Here is a 22,587-nt window from a genome sequence, read left to right on the forward strand (position 1 = left end):
GGCAACAAAATTAGGATATACTGGGGACAGTTCGTGCAACCAGGAGAGACCATGCCACTATACATCAAGTGAAAATATTTGTGAGGATAAAACACCTCAAGACAAGTGCTCAGCTGGATTGCTGTGGGTAGGTACATGTCTCCAATCTAAGACTGAAGTGAGGGACTGAATTTCAGCAACTCTATTGGCAACAAAGGGTTTCCAATAATTGTCGGGTTTCTGTAACCAACACAGAACTGTCGTGCTGTCAGTCCAGCAGTATGTGGAGAAAGGAGTGTGCAATTTCAGAGATTCAGTAACCTTACTCATAAGGCGAGGAAGCACTAGAGCAGCACAAAGCTCTAAGCGGTAGGGTTGGCCACTATGTCCCTGTTTGGGCACACTGTGCCGGTGCACAGTTATGTTCGAGTAATAACTGGACAAACCTATCTTCCTGTGTTGCTAATGGAAGCTGTTTTACCACCACCACCACCACCACCACCACCACCACCACCACCACCACCACCACCACCACCACCACCACCACCACCACCACCACCACCACCACCACCACCACCACCACCACCACCACCACCACCACCACCACCACCACCACCACCACCACCACCACCACCACCACCACCACCACCACCACCACCACCACCACCACCACCACCACCACCACCACCACCACCACCACCACCACCACCACCACCACCACCACCACCACCACCACCACCACCACCACCACCACCACCACCACCACCACCACCACCACCACCACCACCACCACCACCACCACCACCACCACCACCACCACCACCACCACCACCACCACCACCACCACCACCACCACCACCACCACCACCACCACCACCACCACCACCACCACCACCACCACCACCACCACCACCACCACCACCACCACCACCACCACCACCACCACCACCACCACCACCACCACCACCACCACCACCACCACCACCACCACCACCACCACCACCACCACCACCACCACCACCACCACCACCACCACCACCACCACCACCACCACCACCACCACCACCACCACCACCACCACCACCACCACCACCACCACCACCACCACCACCACCACCACCACCACCACCACCACCACCACCACCACCACCACCACCACCACCACCACCACCACCACCACCACCACCACCACCACCACCACCACCACCACCACCACCACCACCACCACCACCACCACCACCACCACCACCACCACCACCACCACCACCACCACCACCACCACCACCACCACCACCACCACCACCACCACCACCACCACCACCACCACCACCACCACCACCACCACCACCACCACCACCACCACCACCACCACCACCACCACCACCACCACCACCACCACCACGTTTCAGAAGTTTTTATCAACGTTGAATCCTAATTATAGTCTCCTGAGCCGCACAACACTTTAGAATAGTCTCTTGAATAAACTCTATGACACAACATTGCAAGATGTCAAGGCTAACGTGTCACAAAATGCTTCATATGTAGCCCTCATAACAGATGGGTGGACTTCATTGAAAAATGAAAACTATATATCCACCCCACCTGCGTCCAAGTAGGCGTATGGATAAAATCCTGGTAGTGTCTCAGGTTAAGAAATTCATCTCGTTTTTAATATGTTGATATACCGTAGGTTCCGAAGAAAATTACAGGCACGTCCTCTAAATATTACTCGTTAAACAGATCCTGCCAGTGGACGTCTCCATTCGACATACGATGTGAATTAATTCCTACCATCCACGACTATAATACCTTATTGCTACGTATCTTATCCAATTTTCCAAAAAATATAATTCAAAAATAATTCTTACACTAGTTTATTAGCATGCTAATCCAGATAAAATGAAATTAAACTATAATCTGGAGAGAAAAGGAAAAGGATGCTTAATAATCAATCAGCACATATTTACATTGATTCCTCGTAATGACATAACTGAAATGGGGTCTCTTCTGCTAATACATTCATTAAATGCTAAGTCGCTTTACTGAATTAATTAATATCATCATACAACTTGCAAACTCATGATTCAACTCCACTGACGAAAAGTTAAAGATTTATGTTGTGAACAACATGCCTATTGAAAATTAAATGCTCACAAATTGATTAGTTTCCATGTAAATTCATAATTGATCTTCCATTTGTCCCTATACAAGGTTTTCATCTTCAATTTTATTCATTATGGGGAAAGTTTTATGTTTGGTCTTCTTCTTGTTGACATTCTTGACTTATGAGAGCTGAGATTTTCAATAAGTTTCCTTACTATGGCTAATAATTGTTGCCATACCCTTAAAATATCATTAAATTAAAATATTTATATATCACTCCTATATTGTTTGCAACACTAGCAGTCATAATCAGGCCAAATATACCTCTCATTAAACATTCCATTAGCATATCAACCGAAAAGATGTGCCAAATATTCATGTATTATCCTACCATCAGTCATAATTTAATCTTATTTCATATACCGCTGTGCCATTAATTCAATTCAACTCAATACATCAATCTACTGTTCGCTTGGGAATGAATGATTCTCTATAAGACTTGACTTAAATCCCTACATCTACACCATTAAGCATGTGAAATCCAATAACTTCTCATATTTTGTTACAACTTGTTACAAATCGACATTGAATCAGCTGGTCTCTTGCTATTACGTTCATCTCAACATAACCTAACCCTGCGATATTAATTCCAAATATGATCCTCTACCAACATGTATCATACAAATTCATAACAACTTCTTTTACATAACCTTTCGACAAAATAAACATTACATCCCCACATCTCTATTAACACATAATTTGAATCCATCTCTTCTTAATAATTATTCTTCATATATAACTTCTCATTATTCTTCCATATAATATCACATTTGTTACTACACAACTTTCCCTCGATGATATCTTTTCTATAATATTCTCATATTCCAAGTAGGATCCATCTCTTCTTAATAATCAAGTAGATGCGGTCATGTCTGTCGATCTGATTTCCTCTTAAAGCTTTACTATGATTTATAATGCATGCATTCTTCCCAATATCTTCCAGTTCATAACTGACTAGACTTTCTGTGTAGCTTGGTATGTTAAATCGATATCCACTCATTATGTATGTCAACATAACTATGTCACCTCACATTTGAGTATATCCGTTACTTAAATTAATGAATATTCGCGGTTATATGATCAAGACCTACTTCTAACATTTACAGTTTGGCACGTATGGTTCATTTAAGATAAATATTTCACTAACACAAATTATTTATATCAAATGCAACAAATACTTTTACTACACAGGAAACTTATATCTCGTCTCTCCTCTGGGGCCTGCTGGCTTCTGCTTGCTCGTTATGCCATCCCCAAGTGGCTGGATTCCACCTCTCAAGACGTCATCTCTGGTCCCACGGCATGACCTTGTTATGGTATCCCAGGCAATCTGCTCCCAACAGTTTAGGCGGATCTCATGATGTCACAGTCGCTCATGAAAGTAGAAAATAACATACTGGCTGAATATATAATTGAGTTATTCATTCTTAGCCTCTCAATATATATACATATATTATTGTCTCTATGTTGAAACTGCATCTGTATAACTATTCAGATGTGGGTTCTTTTTAATTATATCTTTTCCTCAGGCTAATTACAGATGGCCATGGCCATAACTACACACAGCACGTTCGGTACAGGCATATTCCCGCTGGCGCGGAGCATGTAATGTTGCCTCTCGAAGTTCTATCTACTGCGCAGTTGCTGTCCCGTGTGCTGGCACTCTGTACCGAAACACTCTGCCTCAAGCTCCTAATGTTGTGGAACAACTGAATGTTCCGGTCTGCACAACCCTATTAAGCGGGCAATAGATTGCTGTTTCATTGGAGCAATTCTCGATTTAGAAGTCAACAGAATCACTGATACCTCATCATTATCAGATGCTGTCCTAACATACACACAAACACCATAGGCAGCTTCTGAAGCGTCAGAAAAGCCATGGATTTCGATAACCTTATTCTTAGCAAAGGGCATTACATTTCTCTGCACTCTGAGTTCATTAAGCAAGGGGAGCTCACTGTAGATAGCATTCCAGATTTCAGTAATTTCAGATGAAGGTTCTAACAGATCATTCCAATCGATTTTCAATTGCCAAAGAGACTGCAGGATAAGTTTGCACTTAACCACAACACATCCTAATAATTCAAGGGGATCAAGTATGGAAGCAATGATGGTGAGAATGCTTCTCTTAGTGACTTCCTTAGGTGCTTTCTTCAAATTTATTTGAAACTGAAACTCATCACATTTAGCATGCCACACGATACCTAATGTTTTAATAGCTTCATCCTTAGTGAGATTACAAGGTGACAACATTTCTCTATCCTCTACAGGGACATTGGCAAGAGCTTCTGGACAAGACTATCTAAGATAAAAATTTGCACTATCAATTACAGAAATTTCCGATTGAAGCTCTTTAGCTTCTTCAACTGAACTAGCACCTGTAAGCAGGTCGTCAGCATAAAAACAAGAGCGAATGATCTCTCATGCAGTACGGTGAGATTCTTTATGTTCATCAGCAAGTTGAACTAGACATCTCGTAGCAAGAAAGGGGGTAGAACTTGTACCGTTTGTAACAGTAGTAAGACTGTAGTCCTTGATCTCTTCATCAGTAGATTCACGCCAAACAATTTTCTGAAGATTTCTCTGGTCAGGATGAATTAGCACACATCTGTACATTTTAGCAGTGTCAGCTGTAAGAGTAACAAAATAGGCTCTGAACAATGGACAGCAAGTCCGGCTGAATAGTAGGTCCCACCATTAACATAGAATTCAATGCTATTCCATTTGATGATTCACAGCTTCTGTCAAAAACAACTCTCAGCTTGCGGTTGTAGTGCTGGACTCCTTGAGCACACAATGATGGAGCAAGTAAAACCTTAATGAGTTAGAAGTCTCGGGAGGTGCAGTTTCCATGTGACCCATTTCACTGTATTCTCGCATGAATTCTTCATATTTTTTAAAAGCCTGGAAGTCTAGCAAATTTGTTTTCAATCTGTTTGAGCCTTCTAACAGTGTTATGCTTTGACCCAGCTACAGGTGACACTTCAGCACGAATAGGAAGTTTGACAAAAATCTACCAGCAGTAATCGGGAGATAGTGGGTTCGAGCCCCACTGTCAGCAGCCCTGAAGATGGTTTCCGTGGTTTCCCATTTTCACACCAGGCAAATGCCGGGGCTGTACCTTAATTAAGGCCACAACCGCTTCCTTCCAATTCCTAGGCCTTTCCTCTCCCATCGTCGCCATAAGACATATTTGTGTTGGTGTGACGTAAAGCAAATAACATTCCATTCAAAACCTACCAGAATCATCTCTTTGAACATTATTCACAAAGTGTTCTTCACAAGCCCTTTTTCAGGAGTAAGAACTGGTTGATGAAATTCTTCAAGCTCCTAGAACCTTTGGAGTTTAGTGTCAATAGAATCAAGTTTTACAATATTGGCACGATGAGCCTTGGCATAATTCTTAATGCACAATTCAGGGAAAGTGCCTGACAATACCCAACCAGATTCCTTAACTAACAAGGTGGGTTAACCTTTCTTATGCAAAATATTAGAAGACACAATTTCATAGTAGACATCAGCTCCTACCAATGATCCAAGTGTAACTGAATAGTATAACTTGGAAACAATTCTCTAACCCATGGGTAAATAATGACAATATTAAGCTTGACTATTATTACTATTACTAGCAGTTACCCGCGGTTTCGCTTGCGTGGATTTTGTAATTTGATCAAAGTAATCGTTCCTCGGCATTGTACTAAGACATTATCTGAAAATTCCTAAAGTATAAAAACTTGCCCAAAAATTGAGTTTCATTTACCCCAGAAATTCTTTGTAAACCATGTTTGTGGTATTACCTTCTGGAGCTGAGACGACCATGCGACATAGAACTGTGCATGTGAGAAACAGTCTTCTCCCAAGTCGAAAAAATAAATACATGTTTCTTTACTTTTAAAGGAGATTCCAAATACCTATTCCCACATCTGTAACATCTTCAGTTTTGAGACATACATAGGTATCCCCATAAAAAGTATTCAACCCCTTGATCAGTCCTTCCCCCACACTCACCCCCATCTAAGTGTATTTTCCGAAAACAAAAACACATGTTTCTTTATTTTTAAAGGAGATTCCAAATACCAATTTTCACGTCTGTATCATCTTCAGTTTCTATGATATAAGTATCCTCATAAAAAATAATTCAACTATTTTCACTTCTTTCCACCCCCTGTTAAGTGCCTTATTCGAAAACAAAAATGTACAGGTTCTTGTATTTTTAAAGGACTATCGAAATACTAAGTTTCTTGTCTCTAACATGTTAAGTTTTTGACATATAATGTAGATATACCTGTACTCATTTTAAAAATTCACCCGCTTTTCCAATTCCTTTCAGCCCCTTAACTGGATTCTCCTAAAATAAAAAGATACGTGTTTCATTTTTTAAAAGGAGATTCCAAAGACCAGTTTTCATAACTGTAAATCTGTAACATGTTCAGTTTTTGAGATAAATGTATACTCATAAGAATAATTAAACTTCTTCTTATTCTTCTCCTTCTTCGTCTTCTTTCCAACCCTCTCCCGCCTTAAGTGGACTTGATATAGATGTTGATTCCCATCATCTGATGGCCAAGCAAGCATCAGTTTTTAGTAGTGAGACAAAGTCTCTCATAGTGCATTGGCACTGCCGGTGGCTTCAAGTAGCCTACGCAGTGGCCTCCACGGTATGCACTAGCCATGCTTCTTGGTAGGTGTGCTAGGTACCATCTGACGAGCCCAATGGGGGAGAAATGCTGGCAACCAGGAATGAGTTACCTAGAAAATTTATAATGTCCAATAACGGACCATTTATATTGGTATTAAGTGGGCTTTCCAAAAACACAAAATACGTGTTTATTTTGAAAGGAAATTCAAAATACCAACTTTCACTCTGAAACAGCTACAGTTTTTAAGATAAAGTATCCTTATAAACATATTTCAACTCCTTATTTACTCATTTTCAACCCCACACCACTTACGTTGATTTTCCGAAAAAAGCAAATGCATGTTTCTTCATTTTGAAAGGGGATTCCAAATACTAATATTCACGTGTGTAACTACTTCAACTTTAGAGATATAAGTATACCCATAAAAGTCATTTAACTCATTTTTCATTCCACCCCCACTACTTCCTACCTGGTAAGTTGATTCTCCCTTCCCTAAAGTGTGTATTTCTTTATTTCTAAAGGATATTCCAAATGCCAATTTTCACATCTTTAACATCTTTAGTTTTCGAGATATACTGTAAGTATCCTCACCTAATAATTCAACTAATTTTTCAATTAATTCATCCCTTTAAGTGGATTTCCTGAAGACAAAAGAACACATGTTTCTTTACTTTGAAAGAAGATTCCAAATACAAATGTTCATGCCTCTAACATCTTCAGTTTTTGAGATGTAAGTATCCTCATAAAAAGAATTCAACTCCTTTTTTACCCCAGCCGGTTAAGTTGATCCCCTCCCCCCTCCAGAAAATGTGTGTTTCTTCATTTTTTAAGGTGACTCCAAATACCAATTTTCACTTAACCTTAAGTTTTTGAGATATAAGCTTCTCCATAAAAAGAATTAAATTTTTTCACTCCTTTCACCCTCCCCCCTTAAGTGAATTTTCTGAAAACCAAGAAAACGTGTATATTTATAAAGGAGCTTCCAAATGCCAATTATCATGCCTGTAACATCTTCATTTTTGAGATATTTGTATCATCATAAAAAGGAATTAAATTCCTTTTTCACCACCCCCGCCCCCAAGGTGATTTCCCCCCTCCCCCGCAAAAAATGCGTGTTTTATTTTTAAAGGAGATTCCAAATACTAATTTTCATGTCTGTAACATCTTTAGTTTTTGAGATATAAGTATCCTCATACAAAGTATTCAACTAATTTTTCAATTAATTCACCCCTGTTAAATGGATTTTCCAAAGACAAAAGATTGTGTGATTCTTTACTTTGAAAGAAAATTCCAAATAATAATTTTTATGTCTGTAACATCTTCATTTTTGAGATATAAATATTCTCATGAAAAGAATTCAACTCCTTTTTCACTCCACACCCGCTCGTTAAGTTGGTTTCCCCCCACCCAAAAAAATGCGTGTTTCTTTATTTTTAAAGGAGATTCCAAATACCAATTTCTATGTCTGTAACCTTCAGTTTTGAGATATAAGTTTATCCAGAAAAAGAATTAAGTTTTTTACTTCTTTTCACACTCCCCACGCAAGTGAACATTCCAAAAACAAACAGTAACCGTTTCTTTAAAAAAGCTTCCAAATACCAATTATCACGACTGTAACATCTTCAGTTTTTGAGATATATGTATCCTCATAAAAGAAATTCATCTCCGTTTCCCCCCCCCCCCCACAAATGCGTGTTAATTTGTTTTTAAGAGATTCCAAATACCACTTTTCACGTTTGTAACATCCTTAGATTTTTTTGGTATATATACACACACACACACACACACACACACACACACACACACACACACACACACACACACACACACACACACACACACACACACACACACACACACACACACAATTCAACTAATTTTTCAATTTTTTCACCTCCCCCCATCCCCGTTGAGGGTTTTTTCCAAAAATCAAAGAATATGTGTTTCCTTATTTTTAAATTAGATTCCAAATATCAGTTATCACGTCTGCAACATGTTAAGTTTTTGAGATATACTGTAGATACACTAATTTTAAAAATTCACCCCCCTTTTTCAGTTTCCCTTAAGTGGATTTTCCAAAAAAAAAAAATATATATATATATATATATATATATATATATATATATATGTTCCTTTACATTTGCAGGAAATTCCAAATACCAGTTTTCAAATCTGTAATATGTTACGCGTCCGAGATAATTTTCAGATATTGTCTTTTTAAAAAATTCACCCCGTTTTTCACTCCTGTTCACCCCCTATTCAGCGCATTATCCAAAAACACAAAAATACGTGTTTCTTTATTTTCAAAGGAGATTCCAAATTTCAAGTTTCATGCCTTTAACATCTTCAGTTTTTGGGATATAAGTCTCCTCATAAAAGGTGTTCAACCCTTTTCCCCCCTTTTTTCGTCCCTCTTAATGGAATTTTCCAAAAAAAAAGGTACATGTTTCTTTATTATTAAAGGAGATTCCAAATACCAGTTTTTACATCTGTAAACTTTTAATTTTTTGAGATATAGATATCCTCGTTTTAAAAATTAACCCCCCTTTTCACCCCCTTAGTGATGGAATATCCAAAATTCCTCTCTTAGCGAGCACCTACATGTTAATATGAATGTATCCCCAAAATTTTGTTTCTTTATGTCCAGTAGTTTGGCTCTGTGATGATGAATCAGTCAGTCAGGACAGGTTATTTTATATATTATTATTATTATTATTATTATTATTATTATTATTATTATTTACGTAGTTATGTACAGACTTTATTTGGTATAAATTGTGGTCGTAACAAAACGTATATAAAGAGGCAGTCTTTGAGTTGAGTTGTTAGCGAGAGTTGCTAGTGAAAGTCGTTAGTCAAGTATGTGAACTTCTGATGTGATTTTGGTTGTGTTGGTAGTTGGTTGACATGTGTATGCTGCAGCCTCCTTCTTTGTAGCAGTGTTTTGTTCAAGACAGCACTTTATTAGTGCAAGGATCATGTGTGAATAATGTGTATATAATTTGTAAATAAAACTGTACACAATTGACAGCATTTTGTGTGTGCATCTTTGTGGTTACAATAGGATATCAATAGTAGAATGCTGATTAAATGTCATATCATTCAAAAACCCATTTGGAACAATTAATTTCCTGCCCAGAAAGTGGACTTATGATTGTGTTAGCAACTGCACAGTTCAACTTCATTGTATAATCTGAGACATTAGAGAACAAAACAAGGTTACATGTGGAGCTTACAGGCGACACATTCGCATTGCCTATGCCAACAACAAGTAGATGACAAGCCCTTGTGCGGATGCTAAGTTTCTTGACAAGGTCAGATGTAACAAAGTATAACTGACTCGCAGACTCTAACAAAGCTTTAACTAGTACAATCTCTCCTGAACTATCTTTCACCCCTACACACGCTGTGCTCAGCAAAACATTAGACCCTAGTCCTGAAACAACCTTCATAGCAGTGGGTGAAGCAATTGCAGAACTTGTAGCATTTATATTATTATTATTATTATTATTATTATTATTATTATTATTCTTTCTTCGTTATGCCCGTTTACAGAGCGCGTTGGAACTTGTTAGCTTGATGATGGTTTTCCTTTCTTCTTCTCCTCCCAAAATCTCTTCATGAACTCGCTATGCTGTTTCTTGCGTTCTTCCGTCCATTGTTTCCCTGTGGTTCTTTTAGCCTTTTCCATGAATGTGTGCTTTGCAACCAGATTCCCAAAAGCCTTGCGATCCCTGATCCCTGATGACATCTTCTGTGATGTTCATTTTTTTTAAGTCCTGCTTTATTTCCTCAAAACCAGCTTATTTTGACCTTCTTTGAATTAATTGTACCAAGCAATCTTTTTGCATATCTAGTGTCGTCCATTCTACAGATGTGGCCATAGAATTTCAATCGTCTCCTGCGTATGGTATCGGTGAACTTGTCGATTGCTTTGTACAAATCTACAGTTATTATTATTTTTACAGTTATTATTATTATTATTATTATTATTATTATTATTATTATTACTACTATTATTACGGGGTTACCCGTGGACCAGAAGAAGTAAAGGAAGGTGTCGGGGTGAATGGGTCTAACTACTATGTCAAGAAAGAAACTAAAATGGAAGGTTATATTTTCGAAAAGCAACAAGTTAACACATTCTCACTTAGTGAGATAACAATGGCAGTTCAGGTACAAGACTTAGGAAAAATCCAAAATTTTGGAACATTACCATACATGGGCTACCAGCCCCTAGTTTTACAATTCTTGAGCACTCAGCTCCAATTTTCAAAAGAGCACAAATTTGTTCCAAGGGCAGAAAACCCCTAATACATGGAGCACTGGCTCCAACAATGACAATCTCGGGCCTCCCAGAGGCACTTTTACAACACTTCTAAAAGAGCTACTGTGCTCTCAGTTCACAACCTACTCAAGGCAATACCAGCAAATTACAATTACTTGCCATCAAGGCACAACTTACAAGATTTGAAACAGGGGTATCTAGTACCCAACCTATTGGGTCGTAGTAGGAAAGAACAGGCTAAGTAAATGGCCCGAAACACACATTGAATGGAGGCGAGTACTTGCGCTCCTAGATATGATTTCTAAAAACCTAAGGGGCACTAGGCCGATGAAACAGGGGCTATTCCCAAACTATGGAGGTGACTCGTATAAGAATAATTTAAGACTTTACGGAAAGGAAGAAAACCAGTTACAAAACATAGTCACCTCAAACCAATATGAAGGGGAGCTCGATTTTCAGTTAAAGATATTATGAAGTTTTTACATAAGCCAGCAGAAATTAAATTTTCAGAAAGGTAGGTTACATAGTTAAAGTTTTGGACCTCCCCCTCGGGTTAAACCGCAGAGCTAGCAAGAAATAAAGATGTTAATAGGCCATTACCTCGCTGAAGAACTGCTGCCTGATGAAAGAGGTGCTTCCCGCCTTCTGCTTCACACACACACTTAGTTAGATGTTGATCAAATGGCCAAGAGACGTGAAATCCGCAGTTTATAAACCCTCGGGGAAAGTTTGAGACCTTTCATGAAAAAAACAGCCACACCCTCTCACTTTTATTGGTTGATATCAAAAGTGACACTCAGAATCGAGGAAGAAGCCTGTGATAGGCTGAAAATTAATTACAGAAATTCATGATTGGCTAAATTCAAAACTGGCGGAAAGAAAAGATTAATTTTGCCAACCCAAAAATGAATGAACATAATTTAGTAAAAAACAATAACTTATGAATACAAAACTTCTTCAAAAAAGTTCTTCTACTTTGCACCAGGGTGCATGATCATAGTTTATTAGCAGTGACATCTGTTGTTCATGATTTCTCCAGTAGAGTAGTTCTTTTAGGCGCAAGATTTAAATGTGCTGCGTAGAGGTGTACCTCCCGGTACAATTATTATTATTATTATTATTATTATTATTATTATTATTATTATTATTATTATTATTATTATTATTATTATTGGGAGTTGTTTGCTCCTTGTGAACCAATAAGCTGTGGGGTCTGTTACACTGGGGGCACTTGTTCTGCTTACACTGTTTAGAAACATGAGAAGTGGAAAAACACAGGTAACAAAGTTTATTTTCCCTCACAAACTTGTGACGATGATCAGTGTTTGCTTGTTTGAACTTACTACAATCAGATATGTTGTGATTATCAAGTTTGCAAAACCTACAACTCAAGGAAGTGCTGTTGTTGGTAATGTGAAGTGCCTTTAGGTTGGATTTTAACTCTCGTTTTTGTTCAATAACAGGTTTCTTGGATTCTGTTAGCTCTAATGTTTGACATTTCCAAGAAATCAATTAAATTATTTAGTGTGAGAATATCAGTGGAGGCGAATTTGTTTTCCCATTCACTTCTGTGGTTCGACTTGATCTTATTTAGAATCAATTCCTGTAGCCAAATTTCATTAAGTGGAACTTGACCTTCCAAATTGTCAATAGCACTAAGGTTAGATTTTACTTGGTTTATCAATTTGCAATATTCAAAAGAAGATCCACTAATACAATTATGGAGATTGAGCAAATGTTTTACATGCTGTGAAACAATCAATCATTTATTATTGTACCTTTCATCAATTAAATTCCAAGCAACAGTGAAGTTTTCAGCTCATATGGCTAGGCTATCTAACAAATCCCTTGGTTCGCCTTGAAGAGACAACAATATGTAGTGCACATTGTCCATGCGGGTATTATTAATAACTAAGCTTTGAAAGGTGTTCCTGAAACTCAAGTATTTTGCCGAATCTCCTTTAAAAACAGGCAATACAATGGGAGGGAGTTTCAAATTATAGTTGGATCGAGTAGAGTTATCGGAAACAATGTATGCATTAACTAGGACTCCTGGGTCTTTCAAATGAACAAAGCAATTCTTGAATCCTACCAACTATTACATCATACCATTTTTCAAATTCGTCATGCTCTCTGAAGTGTGTTTTGCTAGATTTTGAGTCTAATTCACATTCTAGATACTCCCTAACTATACTGAATTCCTTCCAAATATCTGGCAGCCTATTCTGTTTGGAAATCAGTTTGTAATGGTTGATGTTATCTTGCTTCAAGTAATTTTCAGGATGAGTTAATGATCTTTTAAGTAGACCACGTTTTTGAACAGCCTTTGCTTCGGATTCAAACACCATGATGAATAGTTCGGGTAATCAATTATTGAAAAGATAATAATGGAAGTCAGTCATACAACTATGGTGACTATGCAGACTATAAGCTCTATACTCAGTACACCGCATTCATTTCGCATTGTCAGAATGAGTGACAGTATTTGAACGGACCTAACAATGTAAGTAGATGCATACAAGCATGAGGTAATGTATAATAAATGACGTATGTCCTAAAATATGCAAAATACACAAAGCGGCCAAAATTATTATAACGGAACTTTTTAGTGCCCATGAGAAATCAAGAAGAATCTGTTAATTCTATAAATGAAAGTGCTAGCAGTAGAGTTAGGATATTAGGCAGGATGTCCACCCTAGTCATGATAGGAACAATAAACATAAATCCAACAGATGTACAGTACATAGCGGTGCTCTATCATTAACCATCACTACCACTGGAACCACTCCTTAACTGGAACCACATGGCCAAGGTGACTGCAATGTCCAAAGAATGACGTCTGCAATATAATGGATGTTTTAGTCCAAATTCCAAGCAGCATTTAACATCTCAAACATCAGGGTATCGGATACAAACTGGCGTAAACAGCTCACAAGAAAAGATGCGTTAGCACATGGTAACATTCCACAGATTGTTGACATCATGATCATCATTTTACAGTTCCAGTTTCCTGGATACTGTTGGCGAGCCTCTTCCATTCTGTCTTATTGAGATACGTTATGTTGTTAATGACATCCTCCAGTGTCCTTCCCCGATCTTCAATGTCCATCTTTATGATGTCCATCCAGTGGGTTCTTGGTCTTCCCACCATCAGTTTCCCTGCCACATGTCTCTCCAAGTTAACATATGCTGTCCTTGTTGGCTCCATCCTCATCACATGCCCAAACCACCTCAGTCTGGACATGCTGACCTGTTCTAACAATGATGTGACAATCCCAGTTTCCTTCCTAACTACATTATTCCTTAACTTGTCCAGTTTGGTTTTTTGAATTGTGGACCTAAGGAACTTCATCTTGGATGCCTGCAACCTTGATGAGTCTTTCTTAGTGAGGGTGCAGGTTTCAATACCATAGGTTAAGATTGGTGTGAAGTACTGATTGAACATCACCAGCTTTTATTTTGTTAGTACTTTGGGATTTCAGAGGAGTGTTCGTACTTGCTGATAAAAGTGAGAGCTCTTCTGCACTCTATTTGCTACCTCCTTTGTGGCTAGTGTATCTTAAGATATTACACTGCCGAGGTATGTAAAGCTTTCCACATGCGATATCAAAACAGTTCCAAAGCAATGTAGACTTCGTTGAAATCTCACTATAATGAATTCAAACATTCGTATTAATTAGTCTTAAGCATGACATTCTGATGCTTCAGTACAATAACTGTTCACAATGCTTTCCGTGCCAAGCTCATTGCTATGTTCAAATGGTGGTTGCAGGCAGCAATTCATGATGATAACAATTTTATGGTATCTAAGCAAAATGTTCAAAGCTATACATTGTTTAACTTCAAAGTTCACAATGATTCTCATCGCGGCCCAGAAGGACCAAAATTTTATGTTGAGACCGATGAATCAACGTATCGGACGCACATAATAAAGTTAATTTCCATAAGCGCACAAACACAATTTGGAACAAGTCAGAATGGGGGACCAGGCCGCCCTAAACGAGCAGACATAACACATCACTCAGAAGGTGATTTAACATACTTATTACACATGAATAAATACCACATATCTATATATATAAAATAGCTTGTCCTGACTGACTGACTGACTGACTGACTGACTGACTGACTGACTGATTCATCATCGCCGAGCCAAAACTACTGGACATAATGAAATGAAATTTTGGGGATACATTCATATTAAGATGTAGGTGCTCGCTAAGAGAGGATTTTTGGATATTCCGTCGATAAGGGGGTGAAAAGGGGGGTGAAATTTTAAAATGAGTGAATCTATATCTCAGAACTTTAAAAGTTTACAAATGTAAAAATTGGTATTTAGAATCTTCTTTAAAAATAAGGAAATACATATTTTTTTTATTTTCAGAAAATCCCAATAGGAGGGGTGAAAAAGGGTGAAAAATGGGTTGAATGCCTTTAATCAGGATACCGGTACTTATATCTCAGAAACTGAATATATTACAGACCTGAGAATTGGTGTTTTGGATCTCCTTTAAAAATAAAAAACACGTATTTTTTGTTTTTGGAAAATCCAATTAATGGTGGGGGTGAGAGGGGGGTGAATTTTTAAAATGAGTGTATCTATATCACAAAACTTTCAAAGTTTATAGATGTAAAAAAAAGTGTTTAGGATCTCCTTTAAAAATAAAGAAACACGTATATTTTTGTTTTCGGAAAATCCCAATAGGAAGGGTGGAAAAGGGTGAAAATGTGTTGAATGCCTTTAATGAGGCTAATTATATTTCAGAACCTGAATATATTACAGACCTGAAAATTGGTATTTGGGATCTACTTTAAAATAGTAAAGAAAAGGTCTTTTTCGTTTTTGGAAAATTCAAATAATGGGGGGTGAAAAGGGGAGTGAATTTTTAAAATGACTGTATCTACATCCTAAAATTTTAAATGTTTACAGATGTGAAAATTGGTATTTTGAATCTCCTTGAAAAATAAAGAAACATGTATTTTTTTTTTTTTTCGGAAAATCCCAATAGGAGGGGTGTAAAAGGGTGAATAATGGGTTGAATGACTTTAATGAGGATACATATATCTCAGAAACTGAAGATATTACAGAACTGAAAATTTGTATATGGGATCTCCTTTAAAAATAGAGAAAAACGTATTTTTTTTGTTTTTGGAAAATCCAATTAATGGCGGTTAAACAGGAGTGACATATTTGGGAGAATTTTTTGAAAGACAGTATCTACAGAATATCTGAGAACCGTAGAATGTTTCTGACGTAAAAAGTGATATTTGGAATCTCCTGTAAATGTAAAGAAACATAGGTGATTTGTTTTTGGAAACTCCTCTTAAGGGGAACTAAAAAGGGGGATAAATTTCAAAATGAGAATTTATACAGTATATCTCAAGAAACTTAACATGTGACAGAAGTGAAAAATGGTATTTTTTATCTCTATTAAAAATCAAGAAACGTGTATTTTTATTTTTCCGAAATACCAATTGGGTTGGAGGGGGGGGGTAAAAGTGTCTGAAAAGGGTGTTGAATTATTTTAATTAGGCTACTGACATCTCAAGAATGAAGATGTTACAGACGTGAAATTTAGTATTTGGAATCTGCTTTAAAAGTAAAGAAACACATATTCTCGGAAAATCCAAGAAAAGAGCGTTTTGGGTGGGGGGGAGGGAATCATCTTGGGGGGCGGGAGTAAAATGGAGTTGAATTCCTTTCATGAGGACACATAAATCAAAAACTGAAGAAGTTAGGGTCGTGATAATTGGTATTTAGAAGATCCTTTACTATTAAAGAAACAAGTATTTTCCCCCGGAAAATTCACTTGAGGGGTGGGGGTCGGAGGAGTGTGAAAGTGAAAAAAAGTGAATTATTTTAATCTGAAAACTGAAGGTAATAGACGTAAACAATGGTGTTTGGAATCTCCTTTAAACATAAAGAAACACGCCTTCTTTTATTTTTTGGAGGGGGCGGGGGTAAATAAACTTAACGGCGGTGAGGTGTAAAAGAAGTTGAGACCAATTGATTTTACTGTTCATAATTGATTTATAAAGAGCCTCTGTTGCTCAGGCGGCAGTGCGGCGGCCTCTCACAGCTGGGTTCCGTGGTTCAAATCCCGGTCTTTCCATGTGACATTCGTGCTGGACGAAACGGAAGTGGGACAGGTTTTTCTCCGGATACTCCGGTTTTCCCTGGCATCATTCATTCCAGCAACACTGTCCAATATAATTTCATTTCATTTGTCATCCATTAATCATTGCCCCAGAGGAGTGCGACAGGTTTCCGCTGCCGGCACAATTCCTATTTTCGCCGCTAGATGGGGACTTTATTAATTCCATTCCTGACCCTGTCGAATGACTGGAAACAGGCTGTAGATTTTCGATGTACTTATTCTGATCATAAATCGATCATTTATAATCCTTCCTGGGTTTGTTTTCAAGAGCCATCTTTCCCTTCGGAGAACGTTCTTAGATTACAGTACCTTCTCCTGGCATATAAATAAAAATTTAAACACATTTGAAGTAAACGATGGGAATGAGATTGACCGTCCAGTTTTTCACCTCTATAATAAGGTCAATAATGCACGGAAGTATGTCATTCGTATGGCCAGAAATCCCCCACACTTGCCTACGCGCGACAATGGTGCTGGTCACATTCTCAACAATGACAATGGCAGCAGATATAATTTACCGCCAAGTAGCGGTCTTGCATCTTGCTGTTGGGTCCAGAACATCTATAATAATAATAATAATAATAATTATAATAATAATAATAATAATAATAATAATAATAATAATAATAATAATGTTCTGGACCGTCGTCAAATGTGCGGACCACGCTGGAAACGGGTCCTGGATGGGTAATGGCTAAGAATGCAGTCCGTCTGTGGGTTCAGAACCGCCAAGGCACCCAAGACGACACCACGCCGGATCTCCTGAAGGATTTCATCCATATTAAAAATGCTTATAGGAAAAGATGGCAAAGACTTAGGGACGCAACTGACCGGGTGGAATACCTGGACCTAGCCCGGGAAGTACGAAATCGATTGCTGGAAAGGAAGATTGAAAAATGGAGGGAGACTTGCCGTAATCTATTAGAAAACGAGTCAGATCGCGAATTTTGGCGGATTCTCGCAGAAAACGAGTCAGATCGCGAATTTCGGCGGATTATATATCTAAAACAATAAGCATTCAATTATAAATTTCAGTATAATACTGTAGCGAAGCACGGGTACCTTGCTAGTTTATACATATGTACAAAAGAAAAAGTGGAGATACACCAAGGTGCGTCTACTGCTGTCGATCGCCTTGTTCTGTCAGATGGTAATAATGTACGCGGCAGCAGGTTTTCAACTGTGAAAAATGACAAATAAAATGCGGCGGGTGAGTTGTGATCACAAAAGCCACTTATATATATATCATATCATATAACCCACGTCGTTGCATCTTAAGCGATGGGTCGGCAAACAAGGCTTCTCCACCAGCACAAAAGCCACAACAGTAGGTAAATTGTAATTTTAAAAGATGGTGGGTTCGAATTCCACCATCAGCAGTCCATAAGATGGTTTTCTGTGGTTTCCCATTTTCACACAAGGCAATTGCTGGGGCTGTACCTTAATTAAGTCCATGGCCGCTTCCTTCCCAATCATAGCCATTTCCCATCCTTGCATCGCAGAAAGCTTTACTGTGTTAGTGAGACTTTAAAACACTAGCAAGATTATAAAAAAACTTTACAATGTTGTAATAACTTGTAATTGATGTTTTAAAAGGGGAATATTGTGCATTGGAGGAAGTAACTAACTGATGGTGTTAGGGTGGAAGAATGAGATAGTTTTACAATGTAATTGTTTTGAGAGTCATGCAGTGCAAACAACAAAAGATTATATAAGAAGATAAGGAGGGAAAGTTTTTTTAAATTTGCTTAACGTTGCACCGACACGGAGAGGTCTTAATGGTGTTGATGGGATAGGAAAGGGCTACGAGTGTGAAGGAAGCAGCTATGCCCTTAATTAAGGTACACATTTGCCTGTTGTGAAAATGAGAAGCCGTGGAAAACCATCTTCAGGGCTGTCGACAGTGGGGTTCGAACCCACTATCTCCCGGATGCAAGCTCACAGCTGCACGCCCCTAACCGCACGGCCAACTCACCCGGTGAGGGAAAGTCTTCTGAGGATTGAAAAGTAATTCTCTCTGGCTTTTTTATTTTTAAATATATTTTAGGAATATCAGGACATTTTTAGACACTTGTATGAATGGTAAAATGTGTGATCATTCTTGTTGTTTTGTTAAGCAGTGAAGATTACCTGATAGGATGTGTTGAACCATTTCAGCTTGGTAATATGCCAATGTACCATTATATAATCATAATATAAGTAGAATTAATTTTATGTGTATTTTTTATCCCACCAGGAAGAGAATGAAGTTCCTGATGATGAAACTGTCAATCAAATGATTGCTCGAAGTGAGGCTGAATTTGAAATTTTCCAAAAAATGGATAATGTACGCCGTGAAGAAGAAAAGATTCCACGCCTAATGGGAGAAGATGAGCTTCCAAATTGGCTTGTGAAGGATAATGAGGAGGTTGGTGGCTCGGTAAATCTTTTGATAATTATTTTTCTTTAATATAGTTGATACTATCTCGCACCATACTTTCACTGAGCTATTAAAATTTTTTCAGACTAACTGCTGTGCTGTAGATTGGAAGAAATAAATAATGGTGATCGTATGAATAGATCATACTTATTTCAGGAAAGTTATTTAGTGCCAGTTGTAGCAACAGTTTCTATATCAAAACCTCTCAGAACTTAATTCGTCTAGTTACATTTGGCTGAGTGCCTCAGATCTGAGTGCGATTGATTGATTGATTGATTGATTGATTGATTGATTGATTGATTGATTGATTGATTGATTGATTGATTGATTGATTGATTGATTGATTGATTGATTCAGACTGGGAATCATACATAGATTATAAAACAGAGTGATATAAATAGTTGTTGAATGTAGGAAGATGTTGTAGGAAGATTTCAGTAATAACCTGAAAAGGCTATATCAAGCAGCACAGAAAACTTTGTGGACAGTAATAAAGAATCTTATAAAGGGAGGGAAAAAGGAAATGAATTGTGTTTCTGGGTAAATCAGGTGAACTCATAATATATCTCATTGAATCACTGGACAGGTGGAAGGAATATTTCCAAAATCTCCTCATTGAGAAAGGAAATCTTCCTGATGACATCGCGAACAACCGAGTTATAGGGAGGGGAACAATGATGTTTGAGGGAGTGGAAAGAATGGTAAGTAAACTGCCTTGTCATTTAGCAGTAGGGCCTGATGACAGTAGGAACCGATGAAATTAGACCTGAAATGGTAAAATATAATGGGGAGGCAGGGATGAAATGGCTTCATAGAGTGATAAGATTAGCATGGAATGTTAGTAAGGTACTTTCTGATAGGACAACATTCAAAATTGCACCTATCTATAAGTAAGGGAGCAGAAAGGATTGCAGCAACTATAGAGGTATTTCATTGATCAGTATACCAGGCAAGGTGTTCACTGGCATCTTGGAAGGAAGAGCGTGATCAGCTGTCGAGAGTAGAATGAAAACCAAACCAATGTGGTTTCAGACCACATAGGGGCTATCAGGATCAGATTTTCAGTATGCATCAGGTTATTGAAAAATGCTATGAGAGGAATATACAGTTATATTTATGTTTTGTATGGGGGGAAAAGATGGTTGCTGTATGCGATTAAGGGTAGATTGTTAAAATAAATCAAAGTTATTTATGGTGACAGTAGGGCTGTAGTGATGGTAGAATGCATTTTTCATTCAGGGTTCTTACAGGGGTTTGACATTGCTGTAATCTTTCACCTTTGTTGTTCATAGTTTATGTAGATCACCTATTGAAAGGTATTAGGTGGCAGGAAGGGATTCACTTAGGTAGAAATGTAGTAAACAGTTGGCTTATGTCAAAGATTTAGTCTTAATGGCTGATTGTGCTGAAAGCTGCAGTCTTTTATCTTGGAACTTGAAAATATGTGAATGAGTATGAAATGATAATTAGCCTTTCCAAGACTAAATTGATGTAAGTAGGTAAGAAATCCAAGAAAATTAAATGTCAGGTTGGGAGTACAAAGCTGGAACAGGTAGATCATTTCAAGTATTTAGAATGTGTGTTCTCCAGGGATGGTAGTATAGTGAGTGAGATTGAATTCAAGGGGCAGCAAAGCTAATGCAGTGAGTTCACAGTTGCAATCAGCAGTGTTCTGTAATAAGGAAGTCAGCTCTTGGACAAAAGTATCTTTCCACCAGTCTGTTTTCAGGCCAACTTTCCTGTACAGGATTGATAGCTGGGAGGATTCAGGATATCTTATTCATAAGTTAGAATTAACAGACGTGGAAGTAGCAAGAATGATTGCTCGTACAAATAAGTGGGAACGATAGCGGGAGGTTATTTGGAATTACAAGGTAAAAGCTAAGTTAGGAATGAACTCAGTGAATGAAGCTGTACTTATAAACTGGCTTCGATTGTGGGGTCAAGTGAAGTGAATGGAGGAGGACAGGTTACCTTGGAAGGAAATGTTCTTTGTTATGGAGGGTAAGAGAAGTAAAGGGAGAATAAGACGACATTGTTTTGATTCAGTTTCTAATGATTTAATGATAGGAGGTTGATAACTAAACTAGGCCACAGAATTAGTTACAAATAGAGGATTTTGGTGGCAATTAGTAAATTCACAGAGGCTTGAAGACTGAACGCTGAAAGGCTTAACAGTCTGTAATGAAGTATGTATGTATGTATGTATGTATGTATGTATGTATGTATGTATGTATGTATGTATGTATGTATGTATGTATGTATGTATATATGAATTTTTGTGTGTATAACAAAGATTTAATTTCTTGTTTCTTGAATGATGCTTAAAACATATTTCTTGTTATAAATAAATGTTATTTTCTATCTTTTTTTGCATTTATAATTTGATATATTACAGGCAGTAAAATGGACTGGGGATGGTGAAGAAGAGGAAGAACGCTACTATGGTCGAGGATCTCGTCAGAGAAAAGAGGTTGATTACACTGACAGTCTGACTGAAAAAGAATGGCTAAAGGTATGGACTAGACCAGTGGTTCCCGGCCATGTAGAGCTCACTGCTCTCATTATGTTGATACTATACTTGAATATGCCTTTATTAAGGCAACAAGTGAGAGTATTTTATTACACTTTTATCATTTTCATAATTTAGCATGTCCTGATTTAACTCGAAACTTTTTTCTAATTTGAGTCTTTTTCTTTTGGGCCTCTAATATCTATCATATGCTGAAAAAAACAACTTGAAATTTTTTCGATGGTGTGATACACTTATAAAATATGTTGTTTGAGTGAAGTATATGTAGAGGTAAGTAATGAATATGTATATATATATATATATATATATATATAAGTTATATATTAGACAAATAATTTTCTAATTAATCATTTTATAAAAAATCATCGTACATGGATGGGATCTTTGTGCTTTCTGTTGCTTATCTT

General features: G+C 37.8%; 1 protein-coding gene across 7 annotated transcripts in view; it reads left to right on the plus strand.

Annotated features, from left to right (window-relative positions):
- The window catches only part of LOC136864217 (ATP-dependent helicase brm), a 510,653-nt gene that overhangs the window by 357,999 nt on the left and 130,067 nt on the right, over window positions 1-22,587 (plus strand). For 4 of the 7 annotated variants that reach the window (XM_067140929.2, XM_067140932.2, XM_067140930.2 and 1 more), the window contains exons 21-22: window positions 19,465-19,647; window positions 22,046-22,162. In XM_067140929.2, coding sequence (XP_066997030.2) covers window positions 19,465-19,647; window positions 22,046-22,162 — 300 coding nt within the window. The remainder of the gene's footprint in view (window positions 1-19,464; window positions 19,648-22,045; window positions 22,163-22,587) is intronic. The other 3 variants (XM_067140934.2, XM_067140933.2, XM_067140935.2) reach the window with 3 other exon arrangements.

This window comes from Anabrus simplex, chromosome 2, assembly GCF_040414725.1.
Source record: "Anabrus simplex isolate iqAnaSimp1 chromosome 2, ASM4041472v1, whole genome shotgun sequence".
In the NCBI taxonomy this organism is placed as follows: Eukaryota; Metazoa; Arthropoda; class Insecta; order Orthoptera; family Tettigoniidae; genus Anabrus; species Anabrus simplex.